Source organism: Tamandua tetradactyla, chromosome 24 (assembly GCF_023851605.1).
Source record: "Tamandua tetradactyla isolate mTamTet1 chromosome 24, mTamTet1.pri, whole genome shotgun sequence".
Classification (NCBI taxonomy): Eukaryota; Metazoa; Chordata; class Mammalia; order Pilosa; family Myrmecophagidae; genus Tamandua; species Tamandua tetradactyla.
In genome coordinates this window covers 39,895,705-39,916,158 of record NC_135350.1, presented here as the reverse complement: position 1 = coordinate 39,916,158, position 20,454 = coordinate 39,895,705, and the positions used below count along the sequence as shown (strand labels likewise).

The following is a 20,454-nucleotide window of genomic DNA, read 5'->3' as shown; positions in this document are numbered from 1 at the left end:
AAATGTTTATAATGTTTTTTAGTAACTAAGAGAAATGAAATCAAAATGGCTGTGTTTGAGGGAAAGTCATTTTCAGTAGAAGAATATGTCAAAAGAGATGGATAAAGCATAAAACCCATGAATAATCACCAAGACTTATATTCATTAGTTTTCTTCTGAAAATTCTTTATGATACTTTTTATTCTTCCTTTTACTCTATTATTCCCTAATAGAATAGTTTACAAGCCAAGATATGCTGACTCTGTTTAAATTATGATGTAAGTAGCATTAGAACAAAATACATGTTACTAAGATTTCTCAGTAGTTATCAGTGGCCTGTTTTTAGTCTATCTACTACAAGACAATTCCCATGTCATAGAAATGTTTAAGGATTGTTTTAAGAGTTAATTGCTATGGAATTTGACTTATTATCAGAGGAGGATGAATAGAAGCTCAATTCTTAGGTTTTGATCACAGCCCTCTCCCCAACCCTCCCGTCAACACCGTGACTATCCTATATTGTGACAACACAAAAGAACAGCGTATCATTATTGGTCGATTAACACTTTTCCCTTTTTCCTCATTTTTAGCCTGAGCCCCCAACAACAAACAAATGGCAGCTGGACAACTGGCTGACCAAAGTCAACCAGCCAGCTGTGCCCCAGGAAGGCCCCGGAAGCACGGAGAAGCCCGGTCGGCACCAGGAGAGTAAGGGCAAGGGTGACGGCAGCGGCAGCGGCAGCAGCAGCGGCAGCAGCAGCAGCGGCGGCAGCGGCAGCAGCAGCAGCGGCGGCAGCGGCAGCAGCAGCAGCGCTAGTCATGAGCATTCTGAATCCAAAGATCCTCCCCCCAAAAGCCCCAGCAAAGCTCCCCGCGTCCCCTCTGAAGTTCCCCACCCCAGCAAGAGAAGCTGCCAGAAGTCTCCTGCCCAACAGGAACCCCCGCAGAGGCAAACCGTGGGAACCAAACAACCCAAAAAGCCCATCAAGACCTCCGGCCAGGCGGGTTTGCAGGCCAATTTGCAGGTAGAAAGTGAGCCAGGACTTCTTCCCTATGGCTCAAAAGACCAGACCTCCAAAGACAAGCCCAAAGTGAAGACGAAAGGCAGGCCCCGCGTGGGAGAAAGCCGAGAGCCCCAACCCGCGGTGCCGGCTCCCAGTGAAAGGAAGAAGCACAAGAGCTCCCCCCGACCCCCCTCCAAGGCACTCTCAGGCCCAGAACCCACAAAGGACAATGTGGAGGACAGGAGCCCTGAGCACTTTGCTCTCGTCCCCCTGACTCAGAGCCAGGGCCCTTCCCACAGTGGTGGCAGCGGTGGCAGCAGGACAAGTGGCTGCAGACAAGCCGTGGTCGTCCAGGAAGACCGCCGTAAAGATAAATTTCCATTGCCTTTGAGAGACACCAAGTTGCTCTCACCCCTCAGGGACACTCCTCCCCCCCAAAACTTGATGGTGAAGATAACCCTAGACCTTCTATCTCGGATACCCCAGCCACCCGGGAAGGGCAGCCGCCAAAAGAAACCGGTAGAGAAACAGCCACCTGTAAGAAAGAAGCATGATTCTGAGAAGAGAAGCTCAGAGAACTCAAGCAAATTGGCCAAAAAGAGAAAGGTTAGTGTAGCAAGATGGCCTCTCACTACATTGTGGAATGTACCTGCTCTGGCTTGGGGGCTTCTCTGACCCTTCATTTAAAGCCAGCCCTGAGTTGTCTTAGCAGAGGCTGGAAATCTTCATTTTGATCATTATGTAGCATTTGCTCCTTCAGTCTGGACTTTGATGCTTACATGCTGTAGTCAGAGGTAGTAACAAGTGCCCGATTTCATCAGTCATGTTAGTTTGAAAAAAGATGGGGCAGTCATTGAAAAGTATAGCTTTTTAGGATAATGTAGCATTTAGGGATACATTTTTATTTATTCTGATAACATTGGTTTTTACCAACAGGCCAAATGGGATTTGCCCTAGAAAAATTAAGACCTTACAAGAACTGAAATGTTAACTAGTATTCTGAATCACTGAAGGAACTGCTATACACTGAATTTTACTCTTGTGGTATGATTGTTATAATACCGATATTATATCTAAAGTTTAACACTTGGCCATTGCACACCTCATTATTTTGAAATCAGATTTTGTATGTGTTACCTCCATTAATGACTTATTAATCAGCAGGACATTATAAAGTTTATAGGTTTCAAACATTTGTTTAGGATATCTTGTTGAGTAAAATAGACTGACTGATAGGTTGTGACGTGTTGAAATCTCATCATTTTATCACAATTATTTGATGTTTTGTTTAAGGACATTAAAAAAAAAAATTCCTAAATTATTTCAGACCCTATGTTGCTTGGTCATGCCACTATTTTGGATGGTTTCTTAACATTTTTCCCCCCATTTTTAAAATTACAAAAATACTTTATTGAAATAATTGGAATGAATATGATGAACACAGGTCTCTCACTGTTTTTTGTTTGTTTTTGTTTGGAAAGAGCATGGGCCAGAAATCGAACCCGGGTCTCTCGCATGGCAGGCAAGAATTCTACCACTGAACTACCCTCACACCCCAGCTCTTTCCCTTTTAACATTCAAAATATTTGTAAGTGAAAAGATGATATAATAACTGGGACAATTTTTATAAAAGTACCCAGAATTCCTACAACCTATTATGAATATTTTAAATTTTTTCTATTACTGTTGAAGACTGTTTATCCATATCCACAAGCTTCTATGTTATTATAACCATTGGGTAACTACTGTTTTCTAGTCTGAATTTTTCATATTCCATCTGGATCCCAAGCAGTGACAACCAGCTATCTTCTTTATTTCCTGGATTGGCGCTTGGGGTTTGAATGGTTCTGGAAATGACAACCATTCCCAGAGCATGAATACTTCTAAACATCGAATAGAATGAGAAAAAAATAGAAAACTGTAAATTCCTGGAGGATTATGGTGGTTAATTCCAAAATAAGTATATTTAAAAAGCTTTAAAATACGAAATTATAGTTGGAATGAATTTGCAGCTTTTGATAGGAACTCCTTTGAAGGAGGATAGCTCTCATTTGGGTGGGTAAGTTGTGGTATATTTTAAAACTTATCCTTCAGCCTTTCAATGCAAGTCTCCTCTTAAGCGTGGGTAAAGAATTTTTATGAACCATTGGCATTTTTTTCTTTATTGTGAAAAGTAACATATATACAAAAATGCAATAAATGTCAAAGCACATTACAACAATTAGTGATAGAACAGCTTTTAGAACAGACTGGTATGGCCTACAGTTCCACAATATTAGGTTTTTACTTCTAGGTGCTGTAAGGTACTGGAGATTAAAAAAAATATCAATGTAATGATTCAGCAGTCATACTCATTTGTTAAACCCTACCTTCTCTGTGTAACTCCACCATCACCTTTGATCTGAGTTTTGCACGTTAATTTTATATCCTGCCAACTTGCTGAATTTCTTTATTAGCTCAAGTAACTTTCTTAGGAAATCTACAAGATTTCTCATGTCATCTGCAAATAATGAAAGTTTCACTTCTTCTTTTCCAGTTTGGATGCCTTCTTATTTCTATGTCCTGCCTGATTGCTCTAGGTAGAAGTTATACTACACTGTTGAATAATGTAGTATAAACTGGTGACAGAAGGCGTCCTTGTCTCATTCTTAATCTTAGGGGTAAAGCTTTCAGTTGCTTCAGTTGAGAACAATGCTGACTATGGGTTTGGCATATATGTCATTTATCATATTGAGGAAATTACCTTTTGAAGTGTTTTTATCAGAAAAGGATGTTTTTCAACATCAATTAAAATGATCATGTGATTATTCCCTTTGAATTTTTTAATGGTGCTGTATTACATTAATTGATTTTCTTGTGCTGAGCCATCCTTGCATTCCTGGTATAAACCCCACTTTGTATGGTGTATAACTTTTAATGTGTTGTTGGATTCAATTTGCTAGTATTTTGTTGAGAATTTTTGCATCTATGTTTATTAGGGAGATTGGCCTGTAGTTTTCCTTTCTTATAGCATCTTTACCCAGTGTTGGTGATGGTAGCTTCATAAAATGAGTTAGATCCTGTTCTTTTCCCTCGTTTTTTTTTTTTTTGGAAAAGTTTGAGCAGGGTTGGCATCAGTTCTGTTCTGGAATGTAAGATAAAATTCCATCCAGCCCTGGGCTTTTCTTTATAGGAAGATTTTTGATGACTGATTGAAATCACTTTATTTGTGATTGGCTTGTTGAGATCTTCTGTTCCTTCTTGAGTCAGTGTAACTTGTTTGTTGTCAGTGTAGCTTGCTTGTTTGTTTCCAAGATTTTGTCCATTTCATCTAAGGTATCTAGTTTGTTGGCATACAGCTGTTCATAGTACCCTCTTATGATTTATTTCTTCAGGGTCTGTGGTAACGACTCACCTCTCATTTTCTGAATTTGTTTATTTGCATTCTCTCTCTTTTTTTCTTTGTCAGCCTTGATAGTGGTCCATTGATCTTATTGATTTTTCTCTATGAATCCATTTTTGGTTTTATTGATTCTTTCTATTGTTCTTTTGTTCTCCATTCATTTAGCTGTGTGTTAATTTTTGTTATTTCTCTTCTGTTTGGTTTGGGGTTAGTTTGCTGTTCTTTCTCAAGTTTGTCCAGATGGGCAGGTAAGTCCTCTTTCTTTTTTAATACAGACATTTAGGGCAATAAATTTTCCTCAGCACAGCCTTTGCTGCATCCCATAAGTTCTGATATATTGTATTCTTATTCTTGTTTTTATTTGTCTCCATATAGCTGCTGATTTCTCTAGCAATTTCTTCGTTTATTTAAGAGTATTTTATTTAAAATCTCCATTTATTTGTGAAAGTTCTCATTCTTTGGTGGTTATTGATTTCCAGATTTATCCATTGTGATCAGAGAAAGTGCTTTGAATAATTTCAGTGTTTTTCTTTTTTTTCCTTATTTTTAAATTTTTAAAAGCATAACAAGAACAAACATTCTCACCATATGATCATTCCATTCTACATATTTAATCAGTAATTCATGATATCACATAGTTGTATATTCATCATCATGATCATTTCTTAGAACATTTGTATCAATTCAGAAAAAGAAATAAAAAGAAAACAGAAAAAAATTCATACATACCTTACCCCTTACCCCTCCCTTTCATTGATCACTAGCATTTCAGTCTACTAAATTTATTTTAACATTTGTTCCCCCTATTATTTATTTTTAATCCATATGATTTCAGTGTTTTTAAATTTATAAAGACCTGTTTTGTGCCCCAGCATATGATCTATCCTGAAGAATGATCCATGAGCTCTGACGAAGAATACATATACTGTTGTCTTGGGGTGTAAAGACCTATATATGTCTGTTAGGTCTAATTTATTAATCAAATTGTTTGAGCTCTTTATTTCTTTGTTGATCCTTTGTCTGGTTGCCCTATCTATAGAGGATAGTGATGTATTGAATTCTCCTAGTATTATTGTTGAAACGTTTATCACTTCTTCAGTTTTGTCCATGTTTGTCTCATATACTTTGGACCTCCTTGATTGGGAGTATAAACATTTATGATTATTATTTCTTCTTGGCGAATTGTCCCTTTTATTAATATATGATGTCTTTCTTTGTCTCTTATGATGTTTTCACATTTAAAGTTTGTTTTATCTGATATTAGTATAGCTATTCCTACTTACTTTTGGTTACAGCTTGCATAGAACATCATTTTCCATCCTTTCACTTTCAATCTATTTATATCCTTGCGTCTAAGATGAGTCTCTTGTAAGCAGCCTACAGCTGAATTAAATTTCTTAACTCATTCTGCCAATCTGTATCTTTTAATTGGTAAGTTTAGTCCATTAACATTCAAAGTTATTACTGTAAAGGCATTCCTTGAATCCACCATCTTATCCTTTGGATTTATTTGTCAGATCTGTATATTCTTTTCACTCTCTTTTTATCCTTTAAATTACCCTTACTGGTACTCCTCAATTCTGTGCCCTCCTCCAGACCTCCATCTCTTGTCTTTTTTTGTTTCAGCTGGCAGAACTCTCTTTAGTATTTCTCGTAGGAGTTCATTGGGCTTCTTTTAATTGGCATATTTGTCTTTTTTTTATAAGGGTTGGGAAGTTTTTCCCCATTATGCCTCAACTAATCTTCCTAGGCCTTTACAATTTCCTTCTTCTGGGACACTGATGTTACTTATATTTGTGTGCTTTGTTTTGTCCATCATTTCCCTGAGATCCAAGTCAAATTTTTCCATCTTTTTTCCCATTTGCTCTTTTGTGAGTTTGAAATCAGTCATGTTGTCCTCTAGTTCACTTATTCTTATGCCTCTTCAAATCTGCTATTGTGGATCTCTAGTATATTTTTTATTTTTTCTACAGTATCTTTAATCTCTGTGATATCTGCTGTTTTTCTATTTATTCTTTCGAATTCCTCTTTATATTCCCCTAATGTCTCCTTGATCTCCTTTATGTCATTAGCCATCACATTGATTTTATTTAGCAGAGTTACATGAACGTATTTGATGTTAGTTGTTCCCAAGCATATGTCTCCTCCAGTGCTTTAATTTGATCATTTGGCTGAGCTACATCTGTCTGTATCTTCATATGCTTAGTGATCTGTTGCCTACGAGGCATATAAATGTCTTGATAGGGTTACTTTGGAAGTTGATTTCCTTCAGTAGTCTGAAGCTTTGTATTTGCGCAAGGGTCGTGGAGCAGGATGTGGGGCGTGGGGTGGGACACACAGTGTGGTGATGGGTTGCAGCACAGGTTAAGGCACAGGTCGGGGATGCTATGCTGGTGCCTGTGAGTGTGGGGCGCAGGGTTGTGGAAGTGCGGTGCAGTGGGGGCAGGTTTGCTCAGGCAGGCCTTGGAGTGCAAGAGTAGGGTGGGATGTGGGGAACATGGGTAGGGCGTGGTGGCAGGCAGGTGGGGGAGCTGTGTAGATGGACAGGGGCTGGGATGTGGGCAAGATAAGGGTGGGTGCATGGAGCATGGAGGTCATGGGTATCAGGGTGTGGAGTATGGGGCACAGGGAGGGCAGGGGGCGGGTGTGTCCTTGCGCAGGGGGAGGGATCCAGGGGAGCCAGGATGCATATGTGTAACTGTGGAGGGGTGGGACACGGGTTATGAGACATGGGTCTGCGTGGGTGATGTCAGGTGGGTGGGTGCATAGGTGTCGTGCAGGGCAGAGGCTGTGTGCACAGATGCACCTGTGAGCACCTGCCAGGTGTGGGAGCAGGTTGCTTGTGCTGAAGGGTGGGGCAAGGGTATGCACATGTGTGAAGTGAGAAGGTGAGGTACAAGGGTCAAGAGGTCAGTTCATGGATGTGTGGGGAGGATGTGGCTGTGTAACATGCACAGATTGGGAGGGTGGAGCCCTACTGGGCCTGCATGGACTGCAGATGGGTGTGACCTGGATGCACAGGTCAGCACTTGCCCAGAGCTCGGTGGGCATGGTGGCAGTGCACATGTGCTTGGGTCTGGGGGTGCTGGATGCTGATGTACATGTGCACAGAGCTCAGGGAGGGCAGGGCGTGGTTGCGGGTGTGGCCCAGGTATGGAGGTAAGTTTCTGCAGCTAGGATCTGCAGGTGAGCTCCTGCGGGGGTGGGGTGGGGTGGCGGTGAGCCTGTACACTTTCAGGAGAGGTGGGTTGGACTGAGACAGGCCTGTGTGCTTTCATTTGCAGGGCGGGAGTGTAGGGTAGAGAGGCTTGGAAGGGGCATCAGGGCACGTGTGCTTGGAATACCGTGGGCGGGTGGTGTTCAGGTTCTTAGGGTATGGGGCAAGTTGCATATGGGGAGTCGCACAGTGAGAGTGTAGTGTGTTCAAGCTTGGCTTACTTCCTAGTCCTGGTCTCCCTGTCCGTGCACTCCTGAGGGCTCCCGGCCTCCATTTAGAAAGGGGGTTAGGTTGTTTTGCACCAGGTGGACAGTCTCTGGTTCTCGGTTCTTCAGCTTTTGCAACCAAGGCCTCCCTATGTGGTGTAAAGACCTTCCCAGGTCACTTACACCCTGGAATTGCTGTCCCAGTCGTTTTTCTGTTACTTCTCTAGCTGTTCCTTGGAGAAAGGGTGAGTTTGACCTATCCTGTTCCACCGTCTTCCTAGAAATCCAGTACCTTTACTTTGTTCTCTTTCAGTTCTTACTTATTTTTTGCTTCTTTATGACAATGGAAGATTAGTGAGTTGTTCTCCAGCAGTAGTCCCAAGGTAACCTGTGCAAGATGAGAGTTAAAGCCATATGAAGGACCATCTTTCACCTGCGAAGGAATAAAAAAATTTAATGTTCTTACATGCACATGAGGAACTTCTTACCCAGCTGTGGAAATTAAGCTAAGAATAAAGGAAAAAAGGACTGTGAAGCCTGTGGTCAAGATCTGTGGTTTGGCTGATTAATCCACTGGGTTAAAAATACAACACTACTTTACCAAGTAGTAAAGAGTGACTGTTTTCTCCAGAACCTTGTGGAATGAGGGTGTCTATTGCCGCATGCTTGAAGCAGGCAAGTCGAGTGGAATGGGATTAAGTGCTAATTGGAGATACCATTTCAAATAGAAGAGGGTATATTCTCATGACAGGAAAGTTTTTAAATGGTGTGTGTATATCTGTGCTTTAAAGGTATAGCACTTTATGGGGGAAGGGAAATTTGTGGTGGCCCTGACTAGGGAAAAGCTACCTGCATCTAATATACCCAAGAAAGTTTTTTTAAATAGAGTCATTTACCTCCTGTTCCTAGTAAATCTTCTATCATCTATCTCCCAGTCGCCGTACTCTTGTATATTCTCAGCCATACTTCATGCAAACCTTCTGCATGACCTGGAGTGATGCCTCACAGATAACCAGGGGGGAACGTTAGCTGGCGGAGGATCCCCCAGACAGTCCTCTGTCCAAACCATGCCCCAGTGCAGATCTGAAAGTGTTGCTGGTAGCTCTAGATAGGAGAATTTATAGCTCGAGCACAGCTCTCTCTGTTTGGTTTAAGAGCTGTGCCCCCCTGACTGTGCTCCTCTAGGATAGCTCATTTATCTTTCTGTCTAGAGCATGGAGAAATAATGATCCCCTCAGCTTCATTGAGTGCATGATTTTCTGGCAGCAGCCAAGCAGTTTGGCCGTGGAAACGGTCTGCTTCTCTGTTGCAGTAGAATTAGGACCAGGGTCTGAACCAGTAGTTCCAGACCCTGGCTGCACATGACCTCCACCTGGGAGCTGCTAGTTCTGATGGTCAGTGTCTCTGCCAGTGATGTTTTTAAAACTTCTCAGGCAATATAATGCCTAGTGGGGCTGGGAATCACTGGAGTAGAGCATCGCTTTGGAGCCCAAGATGAGCGAACGCTAGTTCAGTGGGTTGAGAAATTCCTCAAGTGTGCTTTATTTAGACATCACAGATCTAGGCAACCAGGAATTCCTTGACTGACATGTTACTAATTAGAACATTACTCAGAAGCTTTTGGATAAATATAAAAATCAGTCAACTCTGTACTTGTTTCCTGATCACAGAATCTTGTGTGTTTTGTCTCTACTGCTGGATCCCAGGTGGGAGACACTGAATATATTATTCTTTCAAGGCTTTCCAGCTGTCCTTGTCAGCAGCCTGGCTTTGCCTGCCCCGGGTGTCATGGCTTTCAGCTTCTGACAGGCACAGTTGCTGTCCAGCGCGTGGGCCTGGGTTTCTGTGGCGGACGGCAGGGTACTCTTTCAAGCTTGGGGGCACTTTTCCCCAACTTGGAATAGTGAAGGCTTGCTTTTCATTTTCCTCATTTGAAGGATATGTCCCACAAAAGACTCTCTGAGGACACGGTCAGAGCTATTGAACAATATGCCTGGTCCTTCACATTTGTGCAGTTTATAGTGTTTAATTTAGGGCTTACTAGAATCTGTCCCTCTCTTGGCTTAAAGTGTGAAAAGATAATCACAAAAAGTTAATAGTGACCAGCGGCTGTGATGAGGCCATCATATGTTGAGAAAGTTGTGATAGGCATCAACTATAGATTTTTCATCAACCCAACTACAGTTTAGAATTTACTTACCAATTTTATTTTTTCTTTTATATCACTTTCTGAAGTTATAAATTATTTTTAGAACAGGCTTAGATTTACAGAAAAACTACACAGTTACCCAAGTTAGCACCCCCACCCCATCCTCACAGTTTCCCCAATTACTGACAGCTTGCATTAGTTCAGTACATTTGTTACAATTGATGAATTAGTATCAATACATTATAACTAAAGTCCACAGTTTATATTAGGGTCCAGTCTTTCTATTGTACAGTTCTGTGGGTTTTGATAGATTCACAGTGTTATATGTCCACCATCATGGTATCATACAGTGTAGTTTCATTGCCTTAAAAATGCCCTGTGCTCTACCTGTTGATCTCTATACAATCTTTAAACCAAAGTTAAATTATCCAGATTTGAAGGAAAATTGAATTTAAGGTGTACAGTATTATATGCAATCATACCAGTGCAACTGAGAACATTCTGAAAATGCACCTAACACGCAAAGGAATCCATTTGTGAGCCAGGCATCGTTCTGTGTACTTATGTAGATAATGTCCTGATTAATCAAATAATGGACTTTGAAATAAATTCATAGCCTGTCTTAATAGTCATTTAGACAAATAACAAAGAGGTATATCTATTCAAGTCTTTCTTTTCCTTTTTCTAAATAATTGTTTCACTGGCCAAGTAAACTTTGACATTTTTGGAAATGGATTTCAGTGCCATCAGAAATTAGGGGTTTTGAGGAGGGGAGAAAGATAGTGATGGGTTCTGGTTGGAAAATGTGTGGTTTTATTGCTTGAGCACATTTGATTCAGTCATTCCTTTCCATCAAAGATCTGTCTTTTCTTGGGTTCTTTCTACAGATGAACATTTCCCAGTTGTTATCCTTCAAAATCAAGGAATTGAAAACTCATCCTTTATAATTTTCTTAAAGCCACTTACATTCAATTTCTTCATAGGTGTTTTTATCCTAAGAAGAGAATCATAGCCATATGCATATGGTAGCTAAGGCTGGTATAGACCATTCTATAGCCTGTATGTTTACCAAAGAGAAAAAGAGTGAATTTATTTTCCCTTTCTGTAGTACTTATCCCAGTGAATATAATCTGCGTCTTCAGCAAGGCCTATCCCTGTTCTTGACTCTGATTTGGACTTGGGTGTCCCCTGTGTCTCTTTCTTATTGAAATGCCCTTAGAGGCAAATCACAGGGAAGTACCTGAAGCTCCCCAAAGGCTCCTTCTCCAGGTTTCCGCTTCTCAGGTACAGCCAAGCTTATTTATTTCACTTTAGGGGAAAGGAAATAAAATCATAGAATTTGAGTACTGAGAGGACCTCAGATGACACTTGTTCAGCTGCTACTTTTTTCCCCCAAAGAGAGAAAGAGCTTATTGCTAGGTAAGAAGCAGGAGGTCAGCTAGCTAGCCTATTGGCCCCAAAACTGTGTCTCTCCAAACTGCAATAATTCTGATAGTTTTAGAATATCAAAAGATGGGCAGGTTTTAGGGTGATGAGCATAATACAGTGGCCCCAGAGGATGTACTTAGAGGTGATTTAATTATTGAACATGCACAGATTTATTACATGCTTAGTCACAGAATGGATGTAAGAAAATGGCGGCCTTAATATGGTAATGGGCATGATTTTTAGTATTATAATGAGGGATAGTTGACTTATAAGTTAAAGTCTAAGCTACTGTATATGTTAGGTGGGCACATTTTGGTTAGATCCAGCTTTGGTTTTGAAGATAATTTTGGATGTGAGGTGGGTTCGTTCTGGGCTAACCCTTCGTTAATAAATATTAGGAGTTTTCTTAGTGATCAAAAGACCCTAAAATAGAAAATTTGGAGAAATAGGTACAGTGAAGGTTAGTCACAACTTTTTACAATAACGAGGGCACAAGATAAAGGCTCTAGAATCATTATTAGCAACTGCTACTTTTTTTTTTTTTTACTTTAAAAATTGTATAAAATACAAAACAAAGAAAGAAAAAAGCAGTAGTTTTCAAAGCACACTTCTACATGTAGTTGCAGGACAAGATCCCAGAGTTTATCATTGGCTACCATACCATCCTGTTAGATTTTCCCTTCTAACTGCTCAAGAATTTAAGAGGCTAGAAGGAATAAATATTTTTTTTATCATCATAATTGATTTTTTCTCTTTTGTAAAAAATCACATATATACAAAAAAGCAATGAATTTAAAAGCACAGCACAACAATTAGTTGTAGAACAGATTTCAGAGTTTGGTATGGGTTACAATTCCAATAATTTTAGGTTTTTACTTCTAGCTGCTCTAAGATACTGGGGACTAAAAGAAATATCAATTTAATGATTCAGCAATCATTTCTTTTGTTAAATCCTACCTTTTCTGTATAACTCCACTATCACCTTTGATCTTTCTAGCCCATTCTTTAGGGGTATTTGGGCTGTGGCCGTTCTATCTTTTTCACATTGGAAGGGGCTCTCAGTAATATGGGGTAGGAGATGGAACTAACTGATGGTTCTGGAGAGGCTGGGCCCTCTAGGTTTCAGGACCTGTGTGGTCCAGAGACCCATCTGGAAGTTGTAGGTTTTTGGAAAGTTACCCTAGCGCATGGAACCTTTGTAGAATTTTATATATTGCCCTAGGTGTTCTCTATGATTGGTTGAAATGGTTTTGCTTGGGGGTTGGCAAGTTGTCATAGGCAGCAATGTCTAACTGATACTTGCATAAGAGTGACCTCCAGAGTAGCCTCTCAGCTCTATTTGAAAACTCTCCCATCCACTGATACTTTGAATTACATTTCTTTCCTCCTTTTGATCAGGATGGTATTGTTGATCCTGTGGTGCCAGGGCTGGACTCATCCCTGGGAGTCATCTCCCACGCCGCCAGGGAGACTTTCACCCCTGGATGTCATGTCCTATGTAGGGAGGAGGACAGTGATCTCACTTACAGAGTTGAGCTTACAGAGAGTGAGGCCACATCTGAACAACAAAAGAGGTCCTCCAGAAGTAACTCTCAGGCATACCTATAGGTAGGCTAAGCTTCTCCACTACCTACATGAGCTTCACAAGAGAAGCTTCAAGATCAAGGTCTTGGCCTATTGATTTGGGTGTCCCTAAAGTTTGACACAGTATCGGGGATTCCCTGATGGTAAAGTTTAATAGCTCCATATTTTTTCTCCCATCCCTCAAGGAACTTTGCCAATACTTTTTTATTATCTGCTTAATATATTCTAGGATATATTCAGCCTTACATTAAACTATACAGGATTAAAAGCCCTCATTCTTATTCTGGGCTCCCTGGGTTTCAATTGTTCAAATGACCTCTACAAACAGGTTGAGTTAGATTATGTACTATAGAAAATTTAGGTTCCAGACAAAATAAACCTTTCTTCCTTTGGTCTCAAAGAACAGATGTGGCTCTAAAATATAGAGAATGTCTTCCTTACCCATGTGTTCTGAATTACTTTAATCCTGACCTATCAGCTTCGTTCTTACCTCTAAATACCATGTTATAAATATATAAAACAGCTTCTCAAAATCCAGAAACAGTAATTACCCCTTTGGGCTAAATGTGACTGCTCTAAGAGTTTACAATCTAGGCCTGTGATTTCTTATAAGCATTTTCTAAAGGAGACTGTACAATAATTGTTCTTTTGTTTGTGGCCTATTTTGCCTCGCCAAATGTCCCACAGGTTCATTCGCATTGTTGAGTGACTCACAACTTCATTCCTTTTTGTAGGAGTACAACATTCAATCATATGTATCCACCATTGTTCACCAATCTACTTCTGAGTCAGTAGCAGCTGTTACTTTTTAAAGATGAGATATGGAAAGGTTCTACCATTATTCAGCTTTTTAGTGAAAGTAAAAGATCTGGAGCTCAGATGTCCCTGTCCAATGATCTTTCCTCTATTTCAGACATGTTTTTGTGTGTACAAGTGTGTTTTTGCATGTATAAAACCTCTTTGTGGTTCTTGAGAGAAGACAAGGTCAGCATGTTGGTATGTTACAGTATCATCCTGAGCTCTGTTCCTCCATTGTCCTCCACTCCTGCACTGCAAAACCCAGCCCACTACATCTCCATTTCAGTTTCCCTTTCAGATGCTTCCCATGGCTCCTCATCACAGCCAAGCTTTTGGTAGATTATATTTTTCCACCTAATAGAAATTCTAGGGCCCCAAACAAATGCCAATTCTGAAAAAGCCTTCTTTTCTCCTCTGCTACCTACATGTGCCTTGATGTTGAGCCAAATATTGGGGAAGGACACTAGGCTGCCCTGGAGGCAATTCTTTTACACAAGCCAGCTTGGCCTACCACAGCTTCATCTCTTCCTTTTATGATTTTCCTTCTTGCCCTTTGCTCCACTCTGTAGATGAGGCAGCATTTGGCACATAATCCATGGCTGCTTGAACCAACAGATTAAGAACAGCAAACAAAGCGGTAGGACCAGGTCTTTTCCCACCAGCCTCCTTTTGCTCTAGGTGCAGTGACCACTGAGACATTTTTCCTTCTGGACAAACAAAACTTTCTAAGCCCAGACCTTAGACAGAGTCCCTCAGGTGGGGGTGGTCTGTCAGTAAGCCGTGGGGCAGAGGAGGCTTCTGTTTCCCTCTGAGGAGGGAGTGCATTGATCTCATCTGATTTTCAAATAGCTCTTGGGCGTAGAAAACTCTCAAGAACCTCAAGCCTCCTGTTTTTCAGCAGATCTTGGTCTTGGATTTCAAGCCTGTGTTTCCTGCCACCCAGTATTACATGGCTCTCTCTTAACTAGCCCTTTTCCTAAATTTATCGACTTAAAAATTTTAGTGCATTCCTGCTTCCAGAGACCAGAGCTGTGTCCCTCAGCTGCTAAACTTAATTCCCATACCAACTGACAATATTTACTGAATATTTACTCTGGGGTAGCCTCTGTGACTGTTCCAAGGAATGATGGGGTTCCAAATGCAGTGTACAAAACAAAACAAACAAAAAAAAAACCTGCCTGCAAGCCTGAACTCAACCTATTAAGCAAGCAAAACCAACCAACGGGAGTTTTTTCTTTAGAGCATTTACTTGTAATGACTTACCTTCCTAGTTCATACACTGTTATCAGCCTCTAGGTAGCTAAACATTAATATCAAGTATACTATTGATGTGCGTGCCACCACAGTTGTTTTAAAGGCTAGCACTGAATTTAGTGTTGGATGATTTATTGTTTACTGTTCTCTTGAGTCATTGAGTAGCACAAGCCAGTTATAACCAGTTTGTGAGGATTGATTAGCTGTGACTCTTATCTTCAGATGTGGTTTGTGAATTCTGCCAGTTTGCTTTATAGTCATCCCTAGCGTGAAGTTCTAAGCTGCATGTAAATATACTAACAAAAATGAACTCTTACTCCACCACTAGGGTTTGGTTTTTTCCTTTGGGAAATAAAACAGGTGGTTTATGGTTGGGGTTTTTTTTTTTTTTTTTAAGGTTTTATATACAGGTATATTATTATTGGAGAAATTGTAGGTTTACAGAAAAATCTTGCAGAAAATACAGAGTTCTATATACTTGCCTTCATACACACAGTTTCCCATATTAACATTTTGCCTTAGCGTAGTACAATTGTTAAAATTGATAAAATAATGTTATTATAATTATATTAACTGTAGTCTACAGTTTATTCACTGTTTGTCTTCTACAGTCCTATGTTGGTTTTTTTTTTTTTATTCTAGTAACATTTATACAACCTAAAATTTCTCCTTTACATTCAGATATATAATTCAGCGGTATTATGTTTGCAGTGTTGGGCTACCATCACCACCACCATCCATTACCAAATAGTATTTAGTGCTTTTTTTTTTTTTTTGCTTGTTTTAATTTGCATCACTCCAGAAAAAGAGATAAAAAGAAAAAGAAAAATCTCATACATACCATACCCCTTACTCCTCCCTTATTTCCATCATCTCTCTCTCTGTATATAAATCTATATATAAATTTTTCCTCCCGTGGGAGGCACCGGGAATCGAACCTGGGTCTCCAGCATTGCAGGCAAGAACTCTGCCTGCTGAGCCACTGTGCCTGCCCTTACTCAATATATTTTAACCTTTGTTCCCCCTATTTTTTTTCTATACCCCTTACCACTCCCTTTCATTGTTAACTAGTATTTTGATCAATTCAGTTTATTTTAACATATGTTCCCATTATTTATTTTTAATCCATATTTTTTTACTCATCTGTCAGTATCATAGATAAAAGGAGCATCAGACACGAAGTTTTCACACTCATACAGTCACATTGTGAAAGCGGTATCATACATTCATCTTTAAGAAGCAAGGCTACTGGAACACAGCCCTGCAGTTTCAGGCACTTCCCTTTAGCCTCTCTACTAATATGTGAAATTAAAAAGGGGATATCTATAAAATGCATAAGAATAACCTCCAGGATAACCTCTCCACTCTGTTTGATATCTCTCAGCCACTGATGCTTTATTTTGTCTCATTTTTCTCTTCCCCCTTTCAGTCGAGAAGGTTTTCTCAATGCCTTGATGCTGAGTCCTAGCTCATTGTAGAATTTGTCTCACATTGCCAGGGAGGTTTACACCCCTGGGAGTCAGGTCCCATGTAGAGAAGGGGAGGGCAGTGAACTTGCTTGCCATGTTGGCTGAGAAAGAGATAGGCCACATCTGGGCAACAAAAGAGGTTCTCTGAGGATGACTCTTACACCTAATTTTAAATAGGTTTAGTCTATCCTTTGTGGGGATAAGTTTCATATGAACAAACCCCAAGATTGAGGGCTTGGCCTATTGATTTGGTTGTCCCCACTGCTTGTGAGTATATCAGGAATTCTCCAAATGGAGAAGTTGAATATTCTCTCTCTCTTGCCATTCTCCCAAGGGGACTTTGCAAATGCTTTTTTATTCACTGTTCAAATCAGTCATCTATTTGTGTTCTGGCTTCATTTGTGCCCCAGCTCTCCTCCCTCTATTATTCTCATATTTAGCTTCATTGAGTGTACTAACATTATTGTGTTGCAGATAGATAGTATTGTGCTATCCATTTCTGAATTTTTACAAACAGTCCTGCTGCATAATCTATACCCCTTCAGCTCCAGATACCTAAAATCTACTTTATTTCTATCTCCTGATGGCCTCTGTTTTTAACTGAAATTCTCCGAGTTCATTCATTAATATTAGTTCACATCAGTGAGACCATACAGTATTTATCCTTTTGCTTCTGGCTAATCTCATCAGCATAATGTCCATCCATGTTGTTATATGCTTCATGACTTTATTCTGTCTTATAGCTGCATAGTATTCCATTGTATATATATATATATATACCACAGCTTGTTTAGCCACTCTTCTCTTGATGGACATTTTGGCTGTTTCCATCTCTTGGCAGTTGTAAATGATACTGCTATAAATATTGGTGTGCAAATGTCCATTTGTGTCCTTGCCCTCATGTCCTCTGAATAGTTACATAGCAGTGGTATTGCTGGATCATATGGCAGTTCTATACTTAGCTTCCTGAGGAACCTCCAAACTGTCTTCCACAACAGTGGTACCATTTGGCATTCCCACCAACAGTTGGATAAGTGTGCTTCTTTCTCCAACCCTTTTCGTTTTCTGTTTTATTGGTAATGGCCATTCTGGTGGGTGTGAGATGATATCTCATTGTGGTTTTGATTTGTGTTTCTCTAATAGCCAAAGAAGTTGAGCATTTTTTCATGTGCCTTTTAGCCATTTGTATTTCCTATTCTGAGAAGTGTCTGTTCATGGCTTGTGGCCATGTTGTAGTTGGGTTGTTAGTCTTTTTGTTGTTTGAGCAATGTCTTTATGTATTCTGGATACTAGACCCTTATCTGATGCATCATTTCCAAATACTGACTCCCATTGTGTAGGCTGTCTTTTTACTTTCTTGGCAAAGTTCTTTGATGTACAAAAGTGTTTAATTTTTGAGAAGTTCCCATTTATCTAATTCTTTGGTGCTCATGCTTTGGGTGTAAGATCTAGGAAATGCCTCCTATTATGAGATTTATAAGATATTTCCCTACATTTTCTTCTATAAGTTTTATGGTGTTAGATCTAATGTTTAGGTCTTAGATCCATTTTGAGTTAATTTTTGTATATGGTGTGAGATATGGGTCCTCTTTTATTCTTTTGCATATGGATGTCCAGTTCTCTAGGCACCATTTATTGAAGAGACTGTTCTGTCCCAAGTGAGTTGGCTGACTACCTTATCAAAGATCAATTGTCCCTAGATGAGGGGGTCTATATCTGAACACTCTGTTCAATTCCATTGGTCACTATATCTGTCTTTATGTCAGCATCATGCTGTTTTGACCACTGTAGCTTAATAAAAGGGCTTAGAGTCAGGTAGTGTGAGACCTCCAACTTCCTTCTTCTTTCTCAGGATATTTTTAGCTATTCAGGGCACCCAGCCCTTCCAGATAAATTTGGTTATTGGTTTTTCTATTTCTGAAAAGTAAGTTTTTGGGATTTTAATTGGTATTGCATTGAATCTATAAATCAATTTAGGTAGAATTGGTAATTGTAACTATATTTAGTCTTCCTATCCATGAACACGGTATGCCTCCATTTATTTAGGTCTTTTGCGATTTCTTTTACCAATTTCTTGTAGTTTTTTTTGTTTAGGTCTTTTGTAACCTTAGTTAAATTTATTCCTAAGTATTTTATTCTTTTTTGTTACAATTATAAATGGAATTTTTTTCTTGATCCCCGCCCCCAGATTGCTCATTACTTGTGTATAGAAACACTACAGATTTTTGAGTGTTGATCTTGTACCCTGCCACTTTGCTGTGCTCATTTATTAGCTCTAGTAGTTTTGCTGTGGATTTTTCGTGGTTTTTGACATACACTATCATATCATAGGCAAAGAGTTAGGGTTTTACTTCTTCCTTTTCAATTTTGGTGCCTTGTATTTCTTTTTCTTGTTTCATTGCTCTGGCTAGAACTTCCAACACAGTGTTTAATAGCAGTGGTGATAGTGGACATCCTTGTCTTGTTCCTGATCTTAGGGGGAAAGTTTTCAGTTTTTTCCCATTGAGGATGATGGTAGCTGTGGGTTTTTCATATATGCCCTTTATCATGTTGAGGAGGTTCCCTTCTATTCCTGTCCTTTGAAGCGTTTTCAGCAAGAAAGGATATAGAATTTTGTCAAATGCCTTTTCTGCATCACTTGAGATGGTCATGTGGTTTTTCTGCTTTGATTTGTTGATATGGTGTATTACATTAATTGATTTTCTTGTGTTGAACCATCCTTGCATACCTGGGATGATCCTGCTTGGTCATGTGTATGTATAATTGGTTTAATGTGCTGCTGGATTCGATTTGCTAGAATTTTGTTGAGGATTTTTGCATCTATATTCATTAGAGAGATTGGTCTATAATTTTCTTTTCTTGTAGTATCTCTTCTGGCTTTAGTATGAGGGTGATGTTGGCTTCATAGAACGAGTTAGGTAACTTTCCCTCCTCTTCAGTTTTTTTGAAGAGTTTGAGCAGGATTGGTACTAATTCTTTCTTGAATGTTTGGTAGAATTCACATGTGAAGCCATCTGGTCCTGGACTTTTCTCTTTGGGGAGCTTCTTAATGACTGGTTCAATTTCTTTACTTGTGATTGGTTTGTTGAGGGCATCTGTTTCTTCTCAAGTCCGTGTTGGTCATTCATTCCTATGTAGGAAGTTGTCCATTTCATCTACATTGTTGAGTTTATTAGAACAAAATTGTTCCTAATATCCTCTCATTATTACCTCCTTTATTTCTGCAGGGCCAGGGGTTATGTCTTCTCTTCCATTTCTGATTTTATTTATTTGCATCCTCTCTCTTCTTCTTTTTGTCAACCTTGCTAAGGGTCCATCCATCTTACTGGTTTTCTTATAGAACCAAGAAAGTTTTGTTGATTTTCTCAGTTGTTTTCATGTTCTCAATTTCACTTATCTCTGCTCTAATCTTCATTATTTCTTTCCTTTTACTTTCTTTGAGGTTAGTTTACTATTCTTTCTTTGAACAGTTAATTCCTTGATATAGGCTTTTAGGACAGTAGATTTCCCTCTTAGCACTGCTTTTGCTGAATCTCATAAATTTTGATATGTTGTGTTTTCATTTTCATTTGCCTCGAGATATTTACTGATTTCTCTTGTAATTTCTTCCTTGACCTACTGGTTGTATAAGAGTGTGTTGTTGAACCTCCATATATTTCTGAGTTTTCTGGCCCTTTACCTATTAATGATTTCCAACTTCATTCCCTTATGATCTGAGAAAGTATTTGTATGCTTTGAATCTTTTAAAATTTATTGAGACTTACTGCATGACCCAGCATATGGTCTATCCTTGAGAATGATCCATGAGCACTTGAGAAAAAGGTGTATCCTGCTGTTGTGGGTATAATGTTCTATTAATGTCTATTAAGTCTAGCTCATTTATTGTATTATTCAAATTCTCTGTTTTTTTATTGATCCTCTGTCTAGATGTTCTGTCCATTGATGAGAGTGGGGAATTGAAGTCTCTAACTTTTATAATAGATG

The 20,454-nt window shown here is 39.4% G+C and overlaps 1 protein-coding gene across 4 annotated transcripts in view; it reads left to right on the top strand.

The window, feature by feature from the left end:
• The window catches only part of AFF1 (ALF transcription elongation factor 1), a 230,891-nt gene that overhangs the window by 187,111 nt on the left and 23,326 nt on the right, over positions 1-20,454 (top strand). For all 4 annotated transcript variants that reach the window (XM_077142909.1, XM_077142910.1, XM_077142908.1 and 1 more), the window contains one exon: positions 570-1,589. In XM_077142909.1, the coding sequence (XP_076999024.1) occupies positions 570-1,589 (1,020 nt within the window). The remainder of the gene's footprint in view (positions 1-569; positions 1,590-20,454) is intronic.